Here is a 23,992-nt window from a genome sequence, read left to right on the forward strand (position 1 = left end):
TATTCCTACAGCCCAGAGCAGGGACCGCCTGGCAGCCTGGGGGAAATACAGCCTCTGCACCAGCTGTTCTTCCCTTGGGTTCATGGTCCTAACCAGGTCTGTGTGTCCACGCAAGGGTATCTGTGTGTGTGCATCTCAGTGTGTGTGTGTTTTAGAATCGCAGTGTTTGTGGGTGTGTGCATTCCTGGGTAGGTGTGCACGTGTCTCAGTGTACATGCATATCCCAGGGCACATGTCCCAGTGCGTGTGTGTGCACTCATTCGAGTGTGCCCTGATGTGTGTGTGCACGTGTACTGACGTGGGTGTGTCCCCGTACGTACACATGCAAGTCCCAGTGTGAGAATGCACACTTGTCCCAGTTTATCCTGGGGGGGGTGTCCAGGTGTGGGTGGATGTCCCTACGTGTCCCTGTGTGTGAGTGTCCTGGTGTGTGTGTGTACATGTATGGCATGTCTGTGTGAGTACGTCTGCATGTCCAGGTACACGTGTGAGCCCTGGTGTGTACGTCTCAATATGTCTCAATATGTGGGTACGTGGGGATATGTGTCCCCCTGTGGGTGTGTGTCCCCATATGTTCCCACGTAACCATCTTCAGGGTACACGTATGTGAGTCTTGGTACGTGTGTGTGTGTATGTGTGTGTGTGTGTTTCCTTTGTGGAAGGGACGGGGAACGGGGACCTGTGGCTTGGAAAAGCATGTGCAATGTTATTCCAGATTTGGCAAATGAAAACAAACACTCTGTTTTCTTAACACAGAGGAGGGAAAGCAGGGCTCAGCTGGGATGCAGGGGTTATGAAAAGATTGCGAGAAGCCACTCAGACCTGCGGGATGAGGGTTCCTGCCTGCCAGAGGCCTTCACCTCTGCCCGCTCTGCCCCAGGAAGGCTGCCAGCAGGAAGGCAGGGCAGACTTGGGCCCTCCCAGGGCCAAAGATGGAGCCAGAAGCCTGGGAGGGCTCTGTGGGGAGGGCGGGACAGCTGGAGCCACTTGGTTTGCTGGGAGCCAGGCCCCACCTGGGAGCTACAGGGCCAGGACAGCTGGGCCAGTGTCAGGCCTGGGCTCTGAGAGAGTCCAGACAGCAATGACCCTGCTTGTTTGACGGCTGCCCTGGGGGGTCTGTCCAGAACTGCCAGCCTCCCTCAATTTCACAAGAGTCAGAACGCCAGATCTTAATGCCAAAATCTCTGACTTAAAAAGGTTTGGTTCGGGACTTCCTTGACGATCCAGGGGGTAAGACTCCACACTCCCAACGCAGGGGGCCCGGGTTCGATCCCTGGTCGGGGAACTAGATCCCGCATACATGCAGCAACTAAGAGTTCGCATGTCACAACTAAGACCCAGAGCAGTCAACATAAATAAATAAATAATAAATAAAACAGTATTTTTAAAAAAACAATTCAATTAAAAGTCTGCTTCAAATATTCAACTTTCTCTTTTTTTAATCTTTAAAGATGGAAAGATGAAATCATCCCTAAGCCTATGACCACTTTTCCAATGTGACTTTAACACCCATTCATCTTGTCCCAAACCCAGTTCCTCATATCCAAACCAACCCTCCCCAGAACGCCGAGCAATTAAGCTGGTAGGAAAAAAAAAACATAGGAAGCACCATGACCTTGGGGAGGTGAAGCACTAGCTGGAAAAGACTGATCAGCTGGACTTCACCAAAATGAAGAACTTCTGCTCAGCAAAACACACCATTAATACAGCCCAGCAACAGAACAAAGTCCCGACACACACGTGTGCATGCACACGCGTCACGGACAGAATCTCACAGAGAACGTAGGAGAAAGAAGCCAAACTCCAGATGCACACGAGCCCACGGGTGTGAATGTCAAAAGCAAGCAAAACCTAGTGATGGTCAGAAAAGTCAGAATCATCGTGACCTTTGGGGTCACCGACTGGGAGCTGGAAATGTCCTATATCTTGTCCAGGGGTGGTTACACAGGTGAACACGGATGCGAAAACATCAAACTGGATACTTAAGAGCAGGGCAGTCTCCTGAATGTATAGTTTAAAATGTAAGAACACACACCCCCTAACTGCAACGTAGGACCCTGGGCGGGACCCTGGAACAGACAGAGGACATTAGTGGAAAAAGCAGTAGGATCTGAACAGCTGGAGTTGGTTAACAGTAAGGTAGCAAGGTCTGTTTCTTAGCTGCAGTAAACACTTTCTGGTGATTTAAGATGTTAATAATGGGGGCAGTGGGGAGGGGCGTACAGGAACTCTGTACTATCTGCAACTTTTCTGTAAATCTAAAATTATCCTAAAATAAAAAGTGTATTAAAATAATCTCTTGCTGGGCTTCCCTGGTGGCGCAGTGGTTGGGAGTCCGCCTGCCGATGCAGGGGACACGGGTTCGTGCCCTGGTCCGGGAAGATCCCACATGCTGCGGAGCGGCTGGGCCCGTGAGCCATGGCCGCTGAGCCTGTGCATCCGGAGCCTGTGCTCCGCGGCGGGAGAGGCCACAACAGTGAGAGGCCCGTGTACCGCAAAAAATAATAATAATAATAATAATCTCTTGCCTTCCTCCCTCCCCCTCCCTCCTCCTCCCCCTCCCTCTTTTTCTTACCCCCCTCTCCCTTCCATCCTCCCGCTTCAGGCTGCACAAAGCAAGCCTGCATCCCCAGCACATGCCCAGCTCAGCACATGTGCGTCCTTGTGACAGGTTGAGAGAACAAGCAAATACAGTCCAGAGAGGTGCAAGCTCTGGTCTTGCAGGATGAGAACCTACGAGAAGCAGGTGAGAGAAGATCCTGGGCTCCGAGACAGCCGAGACTCCCACCTGCTCTGCTCACGGCGTGTCCCTGGCAAGTGGTCACAGCAGCGACACCAGTGCGTACATAACACTTAGCCCACGTCACAACAACTATTAGTCTGCACCATCACCCTACGAGTTACTCCCACCGCACAGACGGGCACCCGAGGCACAGAAGAGTGGAGCATCTTGCCCAAGGTCGTGCTGGTAGGGACAGGGTTGGATTCTGAAGCAGAGGGACCAGGCACCAGAGTCTGTGCTTTTGGCCACTGCATTCATGCCGAACAAAGAAAGAAGGAATAGGGAGCCCGACCCTGCCCAGCACTGGCTGAGCCTCCGCAGGCCCTGGATGGCGCTGACGTCCCTATGGTCAGAGTGTCACCTGCTAGGCCATGAGCTATGGGTGATGCCCCTTGGGGCCTGGCCCTCGTCTGGCTCCAGGTCAGTGCCCGATTCCCTAATGAATGGAGCCAACCACACAGCCTAGAACAGCCCCACTGCAAACTCTGGAGGTGTGGGTCAGGGGTCAGGCCAGGGGTGAATGCTCCCTACACTCCAACTGGAGAGTGGCCAGAGCCCCTCCAGCATGAAGGACTGAAAGATCCTGCTGGAGACCCCCTCATCAGCCAGCACAGGGGTCCAGGGACCCTGGCTGGCCCATCACCGCTTCCACTCCCCACTGGTGACCTCTGAATCCTGGCCCACTACCAGTCTGGGACAGCAGGGTGAGGACTGACAAGTGACCCCACCACCAGCTGAGTGCGGACACCCCCCATGGTCCAAGGGAAAGGCACAGCAGCTGCATCACCCAGCTACCCAGCCTCCTTGGGCCTCAGTTTCCTCATCTGTAAAATGGGAGTAATAAAAGCATCTACTTCATAGAGGCATCGGGGGGGTTAAATAAGACCTCCTTGTGCTGTCAGAAATTATTGGCCTAGTTTCACATGCTTTCCTAATCTCAAGATTCATTAAATATGCTTGATTACAGGAATAATAGCAGCTCTAATTTAAAGCGCTTGGACTCTGTGCCAGGCATCGGGAGAACTGCTTCACATTCAGCATCTCATTTCTCACCATGAGCCCAAGAGGGAAGTGCTGCTCCATCCCCATCTTACAGATTGGAAAACAAGCTCAGAGAGGTCAAGTCACTTGCCTAGGATCACAGAGCTGGGAGGGACACTGCTGAGACTCAAACCCAGATTTCTCTGACCTGCCTCCACTGGTCCCACGAGGCACTGGCACAAAGCCCGGAGGACAGAAGGTTCCCCCACCCCTCCCCACCGCACCCAATCAGCAGTGGAGCAGGGGAGGGATGACACGGGGCGGGGTGGTACGCAGAGGCTCACCAGCAGCGCGTGGACCATAGCATCTGTGGGCTGCGGGACAAACGCCAGTGACCAGAGCCATGCCTCCGTCTCATCTGCCTCCAGCTCCCCGGACACAATGAGCTCCGCCATGAGGCTCACGCAAGGCTTGGTACCACAGGGGGGCAGGGCATCCACCAGCGGTCGCCTGAGATGGAGAGAGGCCCAGGAAACATCATGATGGCGGCCCACACACCCCAGGAGCCTTCCAGGACATCTCTTGTGAAGCCTCAGGTCATCCGGGAGCGATCAGAGGCTCGGAGAGGTACAGCAGGGACCTGTCCACACTCACAGCCCCGGGAAGGGGCCAAGCCGGGCCTGGGAGCCAGGCAGCCTGGCCGGGGGCCTGTGCTCTTAGGGCCACAGAGACACCAGCAGTCCAGTCTAAACCCTTGCAGTGCTGCCCACCCTGGAGACACAGCGGTTTGGGGCGACATGAGTCCCTGCCCACTGCTCTCCAGAAACCAACCATGGTCACCATGTAGGGTGAGAACCCCTTGCATAGAACAGGAATCAACAATTAGCAGGTTGCCTCCCATTAAACCTCTAATGCTCTCAGCCCAACATCAGGATCTTTTCCCTTTTTTTTTTTTTTTTTAAGATTACCGAAAGGCTGAGAAGTTCCAGAAAGGTTTCCAACCTTTGCACAATGATGGGTCTAAACAGGAAAATGATGACTGAACGGGGGTGGGTGCATAGGTCGCAGTAGAAATGGGAGGTTCCCAGAGCTGGGGTCACACGAGGCAGCAGGGCACACGGGGGGGGTAGATTGGGACCCCCCCCACCCCATCAACCCTGATGAGTGGCATCCATGGCCACAAAAGACCAGGCACCCCCACTGCCCCGCTCCACACACACCATCTGCCCATAAATAGTCTCTGGCCTCAATTTGCTCATCTATAAAATGGGAATGCTGATGACAAGACCAGCCCCAAGATGAGCGTGAGCCCTCAGGAACACAGGCCACTTCACCTGAGGAATGTCCTACCTGTCCTTCCCATCTCTTGCCCTTGTGTTTCCTCTCTTTTCCTCATAGATTTGGGCCTTGGAAAACCAGCCTCTGGACAGAAATGGAGGAGGAGGTGAGGGCAAGAAAAATCTCTCAAGAGTGTCAGTCCTCTTGGAAACTTCTAGAGCTGGGGAGGGTCTCCCCTCTCCCTGATTCCCGACATCTAGGTAGACAAGTGAGACACAGGGGCTTGTGGGAAAATCCCGAGTGACAAGTAGGGTGAGTCACGAAGGGAACAGGCAGCTCCACAGGAAGACTCAGGGGCCCCTTCCTACACCAAAGATAATTAAAATGTGCCCAAGTCAAATATCCTTTATCTTTAAGCCCATAAGAATTCGATGGAGCAGCACAGACCACCTGGGTCAAAAATCCCGACTCTGCTGTGTAACCTTGGGCAAGTGTCCTAACTGCTCTGTGCCTTGGTTTCTTTCCACGTTGTAACATAGGAATAATAAAACCACCTACCTCATGGGGTCATTGTGAGCATTAAATGAGTGAATAAGACATAAAACGCTTGGAAGGTATCTGTGCCTTATTAGTTACTAAGTTTGGTGGTCATTCAATTAGACATCCGGTAATGTTGGTTTGGGGATGGGGGTCTTTCATAGTTCCAAGTCGATAAAATTTTTTCAGGTCTCAAAATCTTTTTGAGAGCCTTTGAAAAGCTCACAAGCCTGAAATCCGGATCTCAGGGGTCCAGTGAACGGCTGGACTCGGGGAAGGAGCCGCAAGCTTTCCCCTGCACAGCCCTCAGCCGATGGAGTTAGGTCCTCAGAGGTTCCCCTCCACGCTTGGGGGTCTCTCTACACCCCTTGCTGGCCTCACATCAGGCAGGTCCCAGCCCTGCCCAGCACCCCTCCACCCCCAGGAGAAGGGTACCCAAGGCGCATTGGAATGCTAATTCCAGCTCTCAGCAAGAGGGTCCCTGTGTGGGGAGGGAACAATGCCGGTCTTTATCCGGCCAGGTCCTGCAGCCTCCAGTCTCCCGAAGCCCCCGTGGGAACCCTCCAAGCTCCCCTCTTAATCGCCTTCTTGGCAGGCGTCCCCAGACTGAAGGACGACAAGTCAGTATCACAGGGATGAGCTGAAATGTCGCCATCCATCTCTCAGTGGGGACCTAGGACAGCATCAAGACTACCCAGCCCACCAGGACCCCCAGGCAGCTCCTGGCCCAGCCCCCGACTCGGGGAGAGGCCCTTACCAGTTGTCTCGGCATTTGAAAAAAGAATGTTCCCAGAGTTCCATGAGCTCATCCGCAGAGAGGCCCCGGAGCTCAGACACCAGCGTCAGGAACAGCTCTGCGGCCTAGAAATCAGAGAGGAAAGTGTGAGAGGCCCCAACCGCAAGGGTCACCTCATCCATCTCCTTGCCTCCAGGCATGGCTGGAAACACTAGGATCTCCTGCCTACGGTGTCACAGACCCAAAGAGATGAGGCTGCTCGTCTGGGCTTCCTTCCACTGCATCCCAGCTCCTGGCACACAGGCTGGCCCATTCTTTTTCTTTAATTTAACAAGCATTTATTGGGCACCTACTACATGCCAGGCATGCTTTAGGGGCCAGGGATGTGCGGGTGAAGAAGAGACACGGCATCTGCATTTGTGGGCTTTATGCTCTAATAAAAGCTCGATACATGTTCACTACGATTATAATCTAGTTATTATAATGAGTCAGCGTATTTCACAAAGTTAGTGAGATAGCCATCTTTTCTGATATTTTTAATGAAAAAAATATGTGAACGTTTTTCAGCGTTATGAGCAGTGATGGCTAATCAACAGGGGTTTGCAGTTTTTGCCCCTTGTCTGCAGGTCTGAGCAGCACAGTCACCAAGTCTCCAAAAACCCAAGGAAATAAAGGACTCTATTCAGAGCCCGCACCTCTCGGGTTTCAGGAGATGCTTGGCTTGGGATGCCGGCCCCACATCCTGCCTTCCCTCCCCGGTGCCTCTTCAGTCTCAGATTCGTTGCCTCGGCCCGAGCCCAAAGCCACAGAAAGAGTGACGAGGTCCTGGCTTCCCGCTGCGCTTGGCGAAGGCCAAGAATGAGCCCTCACCCCACCCAGCCAGGGGTCCACTACTGCTGGGACGGGTTTGCCTCACCTCAGGCCTCCTCTGCTCTGAGCAGCTGAGACTGAGTCCCCGTGCAGAGAGCTTGACCTCAGCAAGACGCAAACGCGAAACAGGCCCCTCACAGGCCAGCGTAAACCACCCTCCCCTCCCTTCTCACCAGCACGTCTGCCCCCAGGGTCTGGGCAGCTTCCCCATCGTGTGCCTTCTGCCGGTGGAGCCGATGGGGACCCTTCGTTCTGCCTTTAATTCCTCATGCAGGACACACAAGCAGCCCCCTGTCGGGGCCGACCACCACCTCTAGAGTGGCCCTGGCCAGCATCGGCCTAGTTTGGGGCAGCTACCCCAGGAGCCCCGCCGCCTTCCGGACAGGCTCAGGTGCATTTCCCTCCAGCTGGTGGCTGCCTTGCCCGGGCATCATCTGTGAATCCCTAGACTCGGAACACATCTGCTTCTAAGACCTCCAGCACGTGTGCAGCCGCCGGGCTGGCTGGGCATCCGCTCAGGAGCAGGCCTCCTGCTCTGGGAGGCCTCAGGCTGCAAGTGTTGGCTTCAGGAACAGCTTTCCAGAGCCAGACACAGCAGGAAGGGCTGTAGCAGCTCATCCCGGAAGGCTTGCGGGTGGAGGAAGGAGGCTGTCATTCCTGCCTCCTGGGCGAGAAGCCCGTCCCCACCATCGCCACTAACAACATCTATGCAAACGGTAATAACAACGGTTACTTTCTCTGGAGCCTCAGCTGTGTGCCAGGTGCTGTTCTAGGCACTTTACAGGGACCATTTCATTTGACCTTAACCCTGTGAGGGGCCGTCATTATCCTCACTTAACAGAGAGCATTTAAGTCAGGCGCCAGTGGACACAGAGCTACTAAGTGGCAGAGCGAGACTTGGACCCACACTCTTAACCAGGATCCTACACTCAAGGCCATGGGAAAAAAGAAAAGCCAGCCCTGTTTGCCAGTTTCCGAGGTGTGAATACTCCCACTGCAGCCCGTCACCAGCGGCCCGTGTGCCATCACTGAACGCAGACGTGGGAATCACTGTGCAGAAGCACGACACTGCGTCACAGTTCCACCCTGCGGTAGATGCAAATAACCTCCAGTGCAAAGATTAAAATGTAGTAAGATAACTAGGTAGTGATGATTTTGAGCATTCATTACCTTTGTTTCGAGTATGATTCATTTTCATTGTAAGTCGGTATAACTTAGTCTTTAGTAATGTCCATTTAACAACCAGTCTGCAGGATTTCTGGAATCTAACCATTGGCTCTGGCAAATCGGTACAAGCCAGCCTCGCGCACCACCGTCCACACTTCGCTGTACACAGTCGGTGCTGAATCAATATCTGTGACTTGGGTGTCCTATTACGAGCAACCTGGATGGTGGTCAGGAGCTGTGCCCTCCCCAGGCGTCCTCCCTGGCAGCCCTGGGAGGGGGTGGGGCCCGACCCGCCTTGCTTCTCTCCCCATCCTCTCCTTCACTCCATCAGGCTCTTGGCCATCCCAGCCCGCTGCCCCCCACGTGGAAACTCGGGGGGCCTCTCTGCGGAGGGGTCAGGCTGGGGAATTTGCTCTCCATTGAGTCCTGAGTCCTGGTTTTGTTTCCAGACTGAAAAACCAATCTTGTCTCCTGCCCATCAGCAATGGGGAGGGGCAAAGGCATTCTTAGCTGAAGCCCACGGGGTCGGTCCCCCCGGTAACCGACGGGCCCTCAGTCCTCCCGGGGAGGCCAAGGCACTGCTTGATGTGCACCAAAGCATCCCTGAAAAGCCATTTTCAGGAACAAGGTCCTTGGTAATTCACCCCCAGCCCAGAGGACCTCCCTAGTGGGAACAATTTGTTTCCTTGTTAGCACTATAAATACAGGGCAGCCGCCCTGCACCCTCTGGGGCCGGCACTGCCAGTCTCCAGGAGGGGAGACACAGGCCCACAGCACGCCTGCCCCCGAGCCACCTCTGTCGGGGGAAATGCCCAGTCAGGGGGCCAGACGGGAGGAGGCCGGTTAGGACACAGGATGTAGAGCGGCGGTTCTCAGTGGGGGTGACCGTGCTCCCCAGGGGACGCTGGCAGCCTCTGGAGACACTCTGGGTTATCATGACTGGGCTGCGGGGGATGCTGGCATCTGTGGGTAATGGTCAGGAATGCTGCTGAACATCCGACAGTGCACAAGGCGGCCCAAGGCGTCAGGAGTGCCAGGGTGAGAATCCCTGCTGTGGGCTGGTTTGCCTGGACTAACAGCCCGCTCTGTCAGCCACTAGCTGGTGGGCTTGGACCACACCTCGCAGGGCTGAGGGCCCTCTCCTTGGGGCTGCTCTCTGACTCCCGCGAGGCCCACGAGATCAAGGATTCCAGAGAGCGATGAGCATGGGGCTTGGCTCGCTCCCGGTCCCTGAAACAGTGAACAGCCAGCTGCACACGAGTCTCTGCTATACACACGCAAAATGTATGATGTGTGTGTACATGTGTGAGTGTTCAATATGCATTCGGTATGTGCATATATACTAGTCTATATTTACTGATGACATATTCAACATATTTTATACATATTCAACATATCCTTAGATATGGTTTTTTCCACGTTATATCTGAATCTGATTCTTCTCCCCACCCCACTCCCGCTATCACCCCAGACCAAGCCTCCTTCATCTCCTACCTGTGTTACTGTAACAGCCTCTTAACCTGTCTCCCGACATCCCATTGGCCCTCAGTCTATTCTCTACCGGCAGCCAGAATGTGAGCATTGAAATGTACATCAGATCACAACACCCTCCAAGGTTCCTCATTTACCCTGAGTAAAAGCAATCTGGGGAATTCCCTGGAGGTCCAGTAATTAAGACTCTGTGCTTCCACTGCAGGGGGAGTGGGTTCAGTCCCTGGTCGGGGAACTAAGATACCGCATACCGCACGGTGAGGCAAAAAAAAAAAAAAGCAATCTGTGTGACCCCCTAAGGGGGCGACCCTGTCCCCTCTCACCCTCCCACTCCGCTCCAGTCACAAGGCTTCCTTGCCACTCAAACTGGTGCTGAAACTCGCTCACCGTGCAGCTCCTGCCCTGGCGCACGTGCTGGGGCCGCCCCCTCTGGCAGTCCCCCCCCCAGACCCCTATCCACCCCACTCACTCCTCACCTCCTTCTGGTCCTTACTCAACATCACCTCCCCCGTGAGGCCTTCCCAGGCATCCATCATTTAAAACTGCATCCCATGCCTCCCCCACCTGCCCCCTTCACCCCTCTTCCCCTCTCTACTTGTCTCCCCAGCCCCCTGGGGCCCATGATCCCAGGCGCAGTGGGACCTGGCTCTGCTTCCTGCATCTGAGCAGGACACAAGTGTCTGAGCCATCTCAGCCCAGCCCCCCAGGGACCGAGGGGGGCTAACCCCAGTCTGGATGCCCCCAGCCCTGTTCTCTCCTGAACTAAACGCTTCGCCTCCCGCAGCCAGAGGCATCCATGAGGGCCTCTGGTGCTGAGAATTCCGGATGGAGACATTTCCGGCAGTAAAGGCACTCCTGGATCTGAGGCTGGGGCTGGACGGGCACTGGCCTCCAACATCCTTCTCCACTGACTTCACATGAGCAACACTAAGAAACACAAAGCTTTGCACCCAGATGCCTGGTTCCCAGCCCAGACCTGCCAGGCCAGGACGTCAAAGGTTGGGGTCTGGGCATCCATATATCTGACAGGCCCCCTACCCAAGTGCTGCCCGGAGGGCAGGGGGTGTGCCTGGCACACCTGGCACCACGCCTAGAAGTGGGGCCGCACCCAGCCCTGTCCACACTTGGAACGACCTATTTCTGTCCAGCTGGGCACATGACAGCCCCCAAGTCCTCGGCCCTATGAAAGCAGCCAGTGAAACAGGCATTTATAAATTTGCGGCATCCCAAATCAACAAGCAAGTATATTTTGAACCCTCCCAGGCTGTTGCGGGATCAAAGTAAAAACACCCCATGCTTCTCTCCTCGGCACACAGGCCCTGGGACTTGAATCAGAAAAATCCCAGCATCTTTAATGCCTTCCAGGAAAGGCTAGGGTTCTCACGCTGAAGTCATCAGCAATGCTGAGATGGGCAGAAATAGTGGACACAGTGAAAGTCCCCAAAATGTCACTGGTGACATCCAGCCCTGAGCTGTGGATGGCAAGGATCTTACAACAAAGATTACTATGGGCCTAGAATGTTCTGGAAGGCATCCTGACCACGAGGCCCTGCAGGACCTGACCCCACCGGTCCTCACCGTCGAGCTCCAGCCAGGCTGAGCTGCGTGCTCCCCAAACACGCCCAGCGAGGTTCAGACTCAGGACTCTGGTCCTGGCCAAACCCTCGTTTTGGAGCACTAGTCCCCTGGATTCCCAAGGGACCAGCCCAGGTCTCAACTCCAGTGTACCCTGCTAGACCCCTGGCCTAAGGTGGCCACTGAGCCACGTCCCCGCTCTGTTCTCTCAGTGCCCATCAACAGCTAAAACCCTTGTACATTTGCAGTGGTTACCATCCATCTCCCCCACGCTGGATCTTAGGCTCTGGGAAAGCGGGGACTATTTCTGTCTCATTCGTCATAAGGGCACAGCGTAAGCCCCTCATCTTGCTGAACAAACCGAAGAGTTCACAGGCTAGGCAAGCCAGGGCCCTGCCAATAGGAACATTGCTCCTGTGATGTGGAAGGTCCCATCAGGAGGAGAACGTGGAAGGCAGGCTCCACACGGAGCCCAGATGCATCATTTTCTTTCCCCAGGGAGGGCGTTAAGCCTTCCTCAGGGCTCTCTTACAGGCAGGTGGAGGGCTCTGTCTCAGAACAAAACAGGCAGGGAGAAGGCACATCATCACAGCATGGTCTTGGTACTCTCAGAAACACTGTCATCAGTCACAAAGGAGGGAACCAGACAGATGTCTCAGAGACCTCTGAAACTCTCTGAGCTATGAGACCTCGACATCATGTCCACCCCTTGACTTTAAACAACTGGGAATTCCAAGGAAGGCCTGGGCCATGTGTTTTTGACTTGGTGGAAACTCCTCAATGCTGAGGCTTGGGTATGGCTGGAGATTTCCTGAGAGATCTCTAGGACAGGCCAGGTGCAGAAGGTTAGTCCATGAGCCCAAAAGGACCATTTGCCCAAAGACAGACAGAGGAGAAAAAGGCCTCCTCTAAGCTCATATCCAACCTGCACTAGGCCAAGGCTTGCACACACCAGCTAGATTTCTTCCCCTTCTTTGCTTTCACAACCAGGCATAGTTGTGCAGTGCACAACCTACGCAACAGTACACAGCAGTCCTGATATTGAACATCTGAGCAAGTAGACCGTAAAGGATCTGGTAGGAAGAGGAAGGTGTCCCAGGGAACCAGGCCCCAGGCAGACTCTGGCCTGTGGCTGGAGAAGCCACTTACCTCGAAGCTTGTGGTCTGAGCCAGGCACAGCTTCCTCACTGATGCAGCCGCCATGGCCACCGTAGCCTGGGACGGTGTCTCCTCCCATTCGTACAACAGGCTTCTTGGGGTTAAGTCTCCATCGTCTGGATCTGAGATGGGAAGTGCTGGCCAGGGATGACCGCATGGGGGACAAGCCAGAGTGAGTAGAAGGACCCCTGGGAGCCACCCCCTCACCCTGCCAACGCTTCCTTCAACATGTTTCTGGCAACAGTTGAGGGGAACACGCATAAGGAAAATCATGGCAGTGTTACTGCTAACAGCAAAAGACGGGCAGCAGTCTATGTGGCCATCAGTAAGGGATGGCCAAATAAGCTGACTCCAAAGCCCTCTTGGGACTGACAGAGAAAACATGAAAACTTCATCCATGCAATGGAGGGTTATTCAGCTGTGACACATGCTACAACATGCATGAACCTTGAAAACATTCTGGGAAGTGAAAGAAGCCAGTCATAAAAGGCCCCATACTGGGAACTTCCCTGGCGGTCCGATGGTTAAGACTCGGCGCTTCCACTGCAGGGGCCACAGGTTTGATCCCTGGTCAGGGAACTAAGATCCTGCATACCACACAGTGCAGCCAAAAAAAAGAAAAAAAAAAGTCACATACTATATGATTCTATTTACATGAAATGTCCAGAATGGACTAATGAAGAGAGTAGATTCGTGGTTGCCAGGAGCTGGGGGAACAGGAGGTGACAGCAAATGGGTGCAAGGTTTCTTCTGGGGTGATGAAAACGTAGTAAAGTTGATTGTGATGATAGATGCACAACTCTGACTCTACTAGAAGCCACTGAATTGTTCACTTTACTTTTTTTTTCTTTTTCTGGCCACGCCACACGGCTACGGGGATCTTAGTTCCCCAACCAGGGATCAAACCCAGGACCCCAGCAGTGAAAGCAGCGGGTTGTAACCACTGGACCGCCAGGGAATTCTCTGAATTGTTCACTTTAAATAAATGAGTTGCACAGTATGTGAATTACATCTCAACTACAGCTGTTTAAAAAATGTATGTCTGAAAAGGTCATTCCACTCAACGGGGAACCGCCAGGTCCTGACACTAGATGTCCCAGTCACTGCCAGTGTCTGTGCCTGAGGGAGGGCTCAGGGGGCAGGTCAGCCTGGGATCTCAGCCTGGGCTCCGTGGAGCCAGAGGGAATGCTGGGAAGACCCAGGGCTTCAGTCCCCACCTGCTGGGTTCTCCCCAGGGTGGTGCAGGCAGGGAGTCTGTCCTCCGAGGCAAACATGATTCAACCCACCAGGGCTACAGAAAAGACCCCGGGGGTCCAAGTCCCAGCTCTCATTAGCTCTGTGACTTCAAACAAGTCATTTTATCTCTTGGAAACATTTTCCTTAAATGAAAAATACAACTAATAATAACAGTAACTTCCTAATGGGGTCATGATGAGAATTAAATTAAATAATCCCCATAAAGCCTTCAGCACAGATACTGGCCCACAGTAAATCCTTCCCAACTGTCGGCAGTAAGAACTAACTACCCTTATTTCATTATTCAGGGAAATAGCCATTTTTCCACCATGGAAAACAAGAACAAAAACAAACAACTCTTTTCCTCAGATGCATGCCTTGCTTGTTTCTTTCTGTGCGAAATCATAGAAGGGACCCAAGCTCCAGGGGAGGCTACATGTTGGCAGGAACTTTCCAGAAAATCAGGAAACCTGAGTCAGTTTGCCCCCAAAATGGTCAGGTTGAAAGGTCATCAGATGTAAGGTGGATTTCCCACAAAAGCTGGGAACCAGAAGATTCCATCTCCACTGAGGACCACCCAGGGAGGAGGCCAAGACCAAGCCTGGGCCATGTGAGCCGAGAGAAACTTCTAGAAAGAGAGGCTCCCTCTCCTGACGATGGCCACTTTCAGAAACAGTTCAAGAGTGTCCAGACAGGGACAGAGGGATGGAGCCTAGGTTTGCTTGAGTCCCTCTGGCCAGGGGAGGCTGTGAGGCTCAACTAAGGTTCCTTTTCCCCGCCTCATTCACCTGCGACAGCCGGGTCCTGGGGCATCTCATACAGCAGGGTGAGCGAGGAAAGGGTCCGCATCTGCACAGCACTCGCCTCCCCGGAGAGGGGCCCCACGGTGGCCAGCTCCATGCAGGACGCCTCCCCCAGCACTCCGGCCTGGAAACTCTGGACACAGGTCAGGCGGAAGGCCTCCTGGACCGTGGGGGGAAGAGGCGGAGGCTCAGGCCAGGCCTTGGCAGTGAGGAAACCCCCCCCGGGGCCCCTGAAACCGGCAGCAAGGGCCAAGGCTGGGGGGGAGCCCACTGCGGGGGAGCTTCAGCACCCCCCCTCCCCATAGAGAGAGGAGGAAGGTCAAGAAAAGCAAGAACGTGCAGTAAGCAGTAACCCCAAGGAGAGGAACGATAAAGCCTCAGCTGGAAAATGAATAACACCACCAGAGTCTGCAGTCCTGCATCAGCCTCTAGATGCTGAGGCTTTGTATCATCGTGTTAGCAGTGATCATCCCTTATCCTTATACAGTTGCTTACTTTCACCTGCAGGGAGCTATGGACCCAAGAGGAGGAGAGGAGAAGAGGAGGGGAGAAGAGGGGGTAGGGCGAGGGGTGGAGGGAGAGGAGGATGAGAGAAGAAGTGGGGGGAAGGGAAAGGACAGAAACAGCGGGAGGGGAGCAGGGTGGTGGGCAGAAGGGCTGAGAGATGGAGGGGGGAGGGGAGCAGAGAATAAAGAGAAAAGGGAGGGGGGCTAAGGAGGGAGGAGGGGAAAGAAGGCGGCACTGCAAAAAGGATGGGAGGGTCTCGGGCACAGTACTCACCTCCGCTGCGGGCAGGGCCTGGGAGCGCAGGGAGGCGCGCACCCTGCGCAGGGAGCATCGCGCCAGGTCCTTGGTCTTGTGCAGCCTGGTTCCGCGTTGCTGGTACATGGTGGGACACCTGCCCAGGATATCCTCCTGGGCAAGCGGGCCCCAGTCAGCTCCCTGCTCCCCCCTCACTCGACCACCCACCCCCTCCAGGCTCGAACCTCACCTCCTCGACGGTCTGGGGGCTGCGGGTGCCCGGGCGACCCTGCAGGAGGCTCAGCACAGCGCGCTTCACGTTCAGCGTCCAGCGCGGCTCGGGGTGGCCAGGACACAGGCGTGCCACGCGCCCTGCCTGCAGGACGAAGCGCAGCGGCACGCGGCCCAGAGCGGCACTGCGCGGGGGACCAGGTGTCAGGGGGACCCCTCCAACGTCCCAGGCCACCTCTTCCGCAACAGGGCCAGAACATCCCTGACCCTCCTGCGCACCACCCCATAGGTCAGTCCCATGGGAAGCACCCAGGTACCCCCATATAGCCCCAAATGGTCTCGCTTCCCCTCCTCAGCTCAGCTCTCCAGCTACTTCTCAACAACACAGGAGGCAGCCAACTCTCTGCTCCAAGCTGCTCCCAACCTTGCGGCCACTTGGACGAAATGTACCTGTGTCAACCCAGCTTGAATAAACAAAAAGCTGAGCTTCCAAGGGCATCCTGCATTGCAAAGCTTCTCATTCTCCCAGCTCACCAGGGAGGAAGCAGCCCCCACTCACGCTGTATATGAGGAAGCTTAAGGCGCAGAGTGCTCGGGGCCACAGCTGGGATTCTAACCCGGGCAGGATGGCTCAGTCACAGGTCTCAGGAACCCTGAGCTGGAAGTGTCTGAGACTCCAGTACTGTACAGAGGAGGAAATGGGGTGGAGGGAGCTACTGGAGGCGATCACACAGCCAGTCTGCGAGGAGCTGGGACCAGAGTTCAGCCCAATACTCTCTTCCCGCCACCCCTAGCCTGACAACAAGGAGGTATGCAAGCCGGGCGGCGTCTGGTATGGCCTGGTGAGGGAGGGGATGGGGCAGGGCGGGGGTGAGGGCTGGGGGAGTGCCCACCTTTGTGGACAGTGGATGGAGGTGGAAGAGAGAGGTGCCCACGATAAAGGGGAAACTGCTAAAACCCCAAACCCCACCAGCTAGCCAGCAAGCAGAATCTTGAGGGATAAAAGTGGCCCTATTGAATCTCCCAGGGGAGGCTACCACCCCCTCTGCAGCTCCCAGTGGAGTCTGGGGCCCCCAACCCTACCCCCACTGGAGGCAGCCCCCAGGGCCTCAGGCCTCAGGCTAGAGAAATGCTAATGGCGCCCGCCCCTTCCAGAATAGCTAGTGTCAGTCTGGTCTCTCAGGAGCTGACAGCCCTGCCCACTCGCATTTCTGATGAGGCGTCCAGGGACAATAGCCCAGGCTGTCCCCTCCGAGAAGACCACCCTAAGCTTTTCAGTAGGGCTCCATCTGCCCCCACAGCGGCATCCCCCATGCCTGTATGCCCACACAAAGGCTTTATTTTTTCAACAAATGAATTTGCAATAAAAAAGGAAGAGGAATCTGTGGAGATGGGCTTGTCCTCAGGCTGGTGGCTGGACTGAGCTTTGAGGCCACTGAAGCCGCTGCCGGGAGCCCTGGGAAACACAGCCCAGGGAGAATTCCAGGCTTGGCTGGGTCACAAAGGGGAGCTTGGCTTGGGAAGGGAGAAGCTATGGGTCTCCAGGAAAACCCCCATCTTAGCGGGGGTGGGGAAGGAGAAGGGCAAACCTCAATGGGTGCCCAGTGTCTTCCAGAATGTTCTTAAGGATGAAGGCCAGAGGGTGCTGGGCAGACACAAAATCTGAACACGCTGGGCGTGACAGCCAGGAAAATATGGGGCGAGTTCCTTCCACCAGATGAGGGAAGGCCGCCTGAGGCAATGTGGACTCATTCAAGGCTCCCACATCACGACAGCTCACAATGGTCCTCATCAATGGTCTGGTCTGGGAGTTTACACGGTCAAAACAAAGGTGGAACCCTCTTTGAACTTCAGTCCGAGACAGCCTCTTTCTGCTGCAGCAGGGTCACCTGAATCGGGTTCTTCCAATATAATTTGGTGCACCCAGTGCCCGGCGGCCGTTGAAAGAGGGAGCAGGGCTCACATATCCAGCCCCATCAGGAGCAAGGCCCAGCGTCTTACCTCAAACTCTCTGACTCCTTCAGAACTTCCACCTTGGACCCCAGGATGGATGTCACCTGGAAGTGTTGGAGCTGAAGCAGAAAGCACGGAGAGCTGGTGACCTCTCCTGGGGAATTCCAGGCCCGCACCAGCACCGGCACCACCTAAAGTAGTTCTGGGACCCAGCATGACCCATGTGGAGGGTTAGGCAGAGAGATCCATCCCTTGAGCAGAAGAGTCTAGTGTCGGGCTGGTAGATGCCGAATGTCTCTAGGGATAAATAATTTAAATAGCCAGGCACCTCTGCTCCCCACTCAATGTACAGAAAGTTCTCCTTAGCTTCTCGTTTTGCCCCAAAAGGCCCTGGAACTTTGAGTGAGAGATTCATATGGCTCCATGGTATAAACAAAACTAAGTTAGGATTGCAAAGCAAACCAAAAAAAAAGCGTTGTCATCTTGAATAAAAGACTTGGATGTCCCAGTACCACCATGGTTGCACGTGTGTGTTTGGGAGGGTGAGTGTGCGTGTGTGTACTTATTGCAAAAGATGGGCTCTCTAAAGATGAATAAAATCACCCCTAAAACCTGCACCCCTAACCTGACTGGTTTCATTTTTTTTTTAATTAGAGTATTTTGAGAGCAGTTTTAGGTTCATCGCAACATTGCGGGGAAGGTACGGAGATTTCCCGTATACTCCCTGCCCCCAAATATGCACAGCCTCCCCAGTATCAACATCCCCACCAGCGTGGAACATTTGTTACAACTGATGAACTTACACTGACACGTCATTATCACCCAGAGTCCGTAGTATACATATGGGTTCCTTGGTATCATACATTCTACGGGTTTGGACAAATGTATGATGACACGTATCCACCGTTATAGTATCACATGGTTTCACTGCCCCGTGATTTCACTTTTTCAAAGTAACTAGTCCTCATTCATCTTGTCTAAAACCTAATTCCCCTGTCTCCTCAACACCAGCTCCCCTCCCCCGACAGAGGGTCTGTCACCTCCCCAGTAACCCAGGCTTGAAATCTTAGAGTGAAATACAGTTCCACTTGACATTGAGATGTGGTCCAGGACAATGAATCCCTCGGCCACGTTACCAGTACCAATTATGTCTGACCACTTGCTTGAAAGCTATCCATAATAACTGTATTTTTAAAGCATATGTTTTAAAAGTTTAGTAGAGACAGGAGAGAGATTTTTTTTTTAAAAAAAACTACTTAACTGCACACTTTAAAAGGGTAAACTGGGGCTTCCCTGGTGGCGCAGTGGTTGAGAGTCCGCCTGCCGATGCAGGGGACACGGGTTCGTGAAGACCCCACATGCCGCGGAGCGGCTGGGCCCGTGAGCCATGGCCGCTGAGCCTGCGCGTCCGGAGCCTGTGCTCGGCAGCGGGAGAGGCCCGCGTACCGCAAAAAAAAAAAAAAAAAAGGGTAAATTGGGATTTCCCTGGTGGTGCAGTGGTTAAGACTCCACGCTCCCAATGCAGGGGGCCCGGGTTCTATCCCTGATCCTGGAACTAGATCCCACATGCATGCCGCTACTAAGAGTTCGCATGCCGCAACTAAGGAGCCCGCGTGCCGCAACTAACGAGACAGCAAGCCACAACTAAGGAGCCCTCAAGCCACAACTAAGGAGCTCACCTGCCACAACTAAGGAGCCCATGTACTGCAACTAAGAAGTCAGAGAGCTGCAAATAAGGAGGCTGTGAGCCACAACTAAGGAGCTTGCCTGCCACAACTAAGACCCGATGCAACCAAATAAATACATAAATAAATAAATATGAAAACAAGGTAAACTTTATAGGGTTTTTACAATAAAAAAATAAAAACTAATTTTTTAAAAGGGAATGAAGTCCTGGGGACTTCCCTGGCAGTCCAGCGGTCAAGACTCCATGCTCCCAATGCAGGGGCATGGGTTCGATCCCTGGTCGGGGAACTAAGATCCTACATACCGTGTGGTGTGGCCAAAAAATTTTTAAAAATAAAAATATACACTTTGAATTAAAATACAACACCAACATATTTTAAAAATAAAGGTGGGGGCGACTTCCCTGGTGGTCCAGTGGTTAAGACTCCACACTCCCAATTCAGGGGGCCCAGGTTCTGTCCCTGGTCGGGGAACTAGATCCCACATGCATGCTGCAACTAAGAGTTCACATGCCACAACGAAGAAGGCTGCATGCTGCAACAAAGACCCGGCGTGGCCAAAATAAATAAATAAATATTTAAAAAGAAACAAAGCTGGGAAGTATCATATTAAAAAAAGGGGGGGGTAATGACATTCTGCTACATGCTACAATGTGGATGAACCTTGAAGACCTTATAAAAGGTGGAAGAAGCCAGACACAAACGGTCACAGGTTGATCGTGAGTTGTTTGTGATAAGTGACTGCACTTACATGAGACATCTGGAATCGGCAAATTCATAGGGACAGAAAGTAGAATAGAGGTTACCAGGGGCTGTGAGAAGGAGAAAAGGGGAGTTAGTGTTTAAGGGGTACAGTGCTTCTGTTTAGGATGATGAAATGTTCTGGATACGGAGAGTGGTGATGGTTACACAACATTAGGAATATACTGATTGCTACTGAATTGTACACTTGAAATGGTTAAAATGGTAAAGTTTATGTTATGTACATTTTACCCCAATAAAAAAAATTTTTTTTAATCAAAATAAAAAGCAGCCAGGCACAAAAGAGAACATCCTGTATGATTCCATTAAAGAGAACATCCTGAATGATTCCATTAAAGAGAACATCCTGTATGATTCCATTAAAGAGAAGTTCAGGGACTTGCCGGGTGGTCCAGTGAGTAGGACTCTGAGCTCCCAATGCAGGGGGCCCAGGTTCGATCCCTGGTCGGGGAACTGGACCACACGTGCCATAACTAAGAAGCCTGCATGCTGCAACTAAGAGTCCACATGCCGTAACTAAGAAGCCCACATGCCACAATTAAGACCCGGCCGCAGCCTAAATAAATATTTAAAGAGAAGTTCAAAGGCAGGCAAAACTAATCTATGGTGCTAGAACTCAGGAGAGCCTTTGGCAGAAGTGACTGGAAGAGAGAATGAGGGAGGTTATGGGGGGTTCGTGATCTGGGGGTGGCTACAGAGGAGTGTTTAATCAGTGAAATGCATTGTTCTCAATACTTATTTTCACCCTTTTCCCTCAAAAATATATTTAATTGATTGCATCCTGAGTGGCTGTAAATTTTCCATTTATGCCACAAATAGATTTTTTTGTTTTTTGTTTTGGCTGTGCCACGTGGCTTGTGGGATCTTAATACCTCGACCAGGGATTGGACCCGTGCTCCCTGCAGTGGAAGCGCGGAGTCCTAACCACTGGACTGCCAGTGTAGTCCCTGTGCCACAAATCTTTGAAATGAGCCAATTCTTTCTACCCTTGCCAACATTAGACATTATCAATTTTATTAATGCTAAAAACAAAGCAAACAACCGATTAAAACCTCAGTACACAATTTGCCTTGTGAAAACTGGCCCTGCAGAAAAAACAACTACTAGTGTTTTGATAGACATTAAAGGACAGCAAAGACTAGTAAAGTAGCAGCTCTGACCAGGACTAACATTTTGGATAGTTTAAGAATTCAGAGGCAGCTCAGAGCCACCCCATAAAAGACCCCCTCCGGAGGTCTACATGAAACATAACAAAAGAGTTTGGGGTTTGTTTTTTGTTTGTTTGTTTGTTTGCCATGCGCCGCCTGGCTTGCAGGATCTTAGTTCCCCAACCAGCCCTGGCAATGAAAGCGCCAAGTCCTAACCACTGGACAGCCAGGGAATCCCCCAAAGCAGTTTTGAGAAACTCTTGTCAGCAAGTGCTCCAGCCAGTTCAAAAACGCTTCCCAAGTAGGACATAAGACTTTAATGAAAACTAAGAGACCATTTAGGCAGGGTGGGAGGGTTTGTCCAGGAAACACATGAGAGTCATCAGAAAGGGGACAGAGAAGAATGGGCAGGCATTTCCACTTGCAAGAACATGGAGGAACTTCAGGAAAATCTTGATGAAAAAGAAACCTACAACCACCAAGAGAATCTAGCTCATAATTCCACCTTGACTGAAGCCAGTACTAACACCACCACTGCCCAGTATAGGCATACCTCGTTTTATCGTGCTTCCCAGATATTGCTTTTTTTTTTTTTTTTTTTTTTTGCGGTACACGGGCCTCTCACTGTTGTGGCCTCTCCCGTCGCGGAGCACAGGCTCCAGACGCACAGGCTCAGCGGCCATGGCTCACGGGCTTAGCCGCTCCACGGCATGTGGGATCTTCCCGGACTGGGGCACGAACCCGTGTCCCCTGCATTGGCAGGTGGACTCTCAACCACTGCGCCACCAGGGAAGCCCAATATTGCATTTTTTATTGTACAAACTGAAGGTTGCATCAAGCAAATCTATCAACACAACTTTTTCCAAGAACATTTGCTCATTTTGTCTCTGTGTCACATTTTAGTAATTTTAAAAAGATTTCAAACTTTTTCATTATTATTTTGTTAGCATGAGCTGTGTAAGTGATCTTTAATGTTACTATTAGATAGTACAACTCACTGATGGCTCAGATGATAATTAGCACTTTTTAGCAATAAGATACTTTTTATTTAAGGCATGTACTTTCTTTAGACATCATGCTATTGCATACTTAACAGACTACAGTATAGTGTGAACATAGCTTTGATATGCACTGGGAAACCAAAAAACTTGTGTAACTTGCCTTATTTCAATATTTGCTTCGTTTCAGTGGCCTGGAACCGAACCTGTAGTATCTCCGAGGTGTGCCTATACAAAGGAACCCAGGGGAGGCCTGGAGGCCCCAACCAGGTCTTCGGTGTCCACCCTAGTCTGCTCCTTTGTCTACAAGACCTTAACTTGCTCTGACTTTGCTCACCCCTGGGACTTGCAGCTTCCCCAGTTGTGACTCTCAGTCCTCCCAAGGACACAGCCTGTCCCCATCCTGTGGCTCTACTTGCTCCAAGAAATACCCTTCACTCCTTCTTTAACCCCCGCTCCTCCCCTCACTGGACCTACCATGGTACCTCCTCCAACCAAAATGACACCACGTTCTCATGTTACTCTAGAGCCCCCACTCGCTGAATTTGAGATTCCTCAGAAAGCTCCTCTCCATTTATCAGACAAATGGGAAATTTCAGGGGACTGTGGCTTCCCCTTGGCCGTCCCCCATGTCAATGTGACCTCCTGGTTACCCAAAGATACTCACCCGTAAAGCCATCTGGCAGGGGCCAAGCACATCAAGGGTGACCAAGCCTTGGAGACCAAGGCCACTCCCGTCCTCCTGGGCCCCCTGCAGGCTGGTGCTGGTGTTGGTGGAAAAGTGATAGGTGTATCTGGTGCCCAGGGGGAGGTGGGGATCAGCTGAACCTGGAGGGCAGAGGACGCAGTGTCACCTTGACAATCCAAAACCTTTTGAGACTCAACTCCACCTGGACTACCTAGCCATCCTTACTGCCACCTCCCTCTCTCCTTTGGTCTATGAGCTGCCTGCTCCCAGCTTAGGGGAAGGCTGGGTGGCTGCAGACCCCAAGAGAGTGAAGGAGAAAATAAAGATAATAACAATAAGTGCTTAGTAAATGTTACCCAGTGTTTCATGTTCTAGGCCCTCTTCTGAGAGCTTTACACACATCAGGGTTTTCCAGCCTTGGCAGTATTAATATTTTGGGCCGTATAATTCTGCTGTGCACTGCAGGGTGTTTAGCAGCATCTCCAGCCTCTACCCCCTGGATGCCAGTAGCACACCCCAGTTGTGACAAGCAAAAATGTCTCCAGAATTTGCAAAATGTCCCTGGGAGATACAATCATCCTTGTTGAGAACCACTGATCTATTTTATATTAACTTATGGAAGCCTCATAACAACTCTGAGGTGGGCACTCTTATTTTCTCCATTTTACAGAGTTGGAAACCAAGGCTAAGAGAGGTTAACTAACTTACCCAAGGTTGCACAGCTGAGATCCAAACCTTGGCAGTCTGATTCCTCACCTACTGCCTTGGTGGTTATCAGGGGGGGCAGGAGGTGGGTTGGAGAGATTATCCTGATCTTTACAGAAAACAGAGCTGTAGGGCTGGACAGTCTGGAGGTATTGGGGAGGTGAAGTAGGTGCTCTGGGGAAGATCAGATCTAAGGAGCAGTTGTCTTCCTTCCTTCCTTCCTCCCTCCCTCCCTCCCTTCCCTCCCTCCTTCCCTCCCTCCCTTCTTTATTTTTTTAATGAAATCTAGTTGATTTACAATGTGCCAATCTCTGCTGTACAGCAAAGTGACTTGGTTATACACATACAGACATTTTTACATATTCTTTTCCATTATGGTTTATCAGAGTCTATGATTCTTGAACCTTCTATTTAGACCAGCGGACCAATTGCAAAATACTATTAAATTACTAATTATGACACCTCAC

The 23,992-nt window shown here is 52.5% G+C and overlaps 1 protein-coding gene across 1 annotated transcript in view; it reads right to left on the minus strand.

The window, feature by feature from the left end:
• Positions 1–23,992, minus strand: part of LOC307198494 (uncharacterized protein) — a gene marked incomplete at its 5' end in the record, with an annotated part of 144,476 nt that overhangs the window by 115,572 nt on the left and 4,912 nt on the right. The window contains 8 exons of the mRNA XM_079945463.1: positions 4,108–4,273; positions 6,336–6,439; positions 12,567–12,697; positions 14,600–14,771; positions 15,386–15,529; positions 15,606–15,771; positions 17,588–17,658; positions 22,800–22,960. Coding sequence (XP_079801589.1) covers positions 4,108–4,273; positions 6,336–6,439; positions 12,567–12,697; positions 14,600–14,771; positions 15,386–15,529; positions 15,606–15,771; positions 17,588–17,658; positions 22,800–22,960 — 1,115 coding nt within the window. The remainder of the gene's footprint in view (positions 1–4,107; positions 4,274–6,335; positions 6,440–12,566; positions 12,698–14,599; positions 14,772–15,385; positions 15,530–15,605; positions 15,772–17,587; positions 17,659–22,799; positions 22,961–23,992) is intronic.

This window comes from Stenella coeruleoalba (assembly GCF_951394435.1).
Source record: "Stenella coeruleoalba genome assembly, chromosome: 15".
Taxonomy (NCBI): domain Eukaryota; kingdom Metazoa; phylum Chordata; class Mammalia; order Artiodactyla; family Delphinidae; genus Stenella; species Stenella coeruleoalba.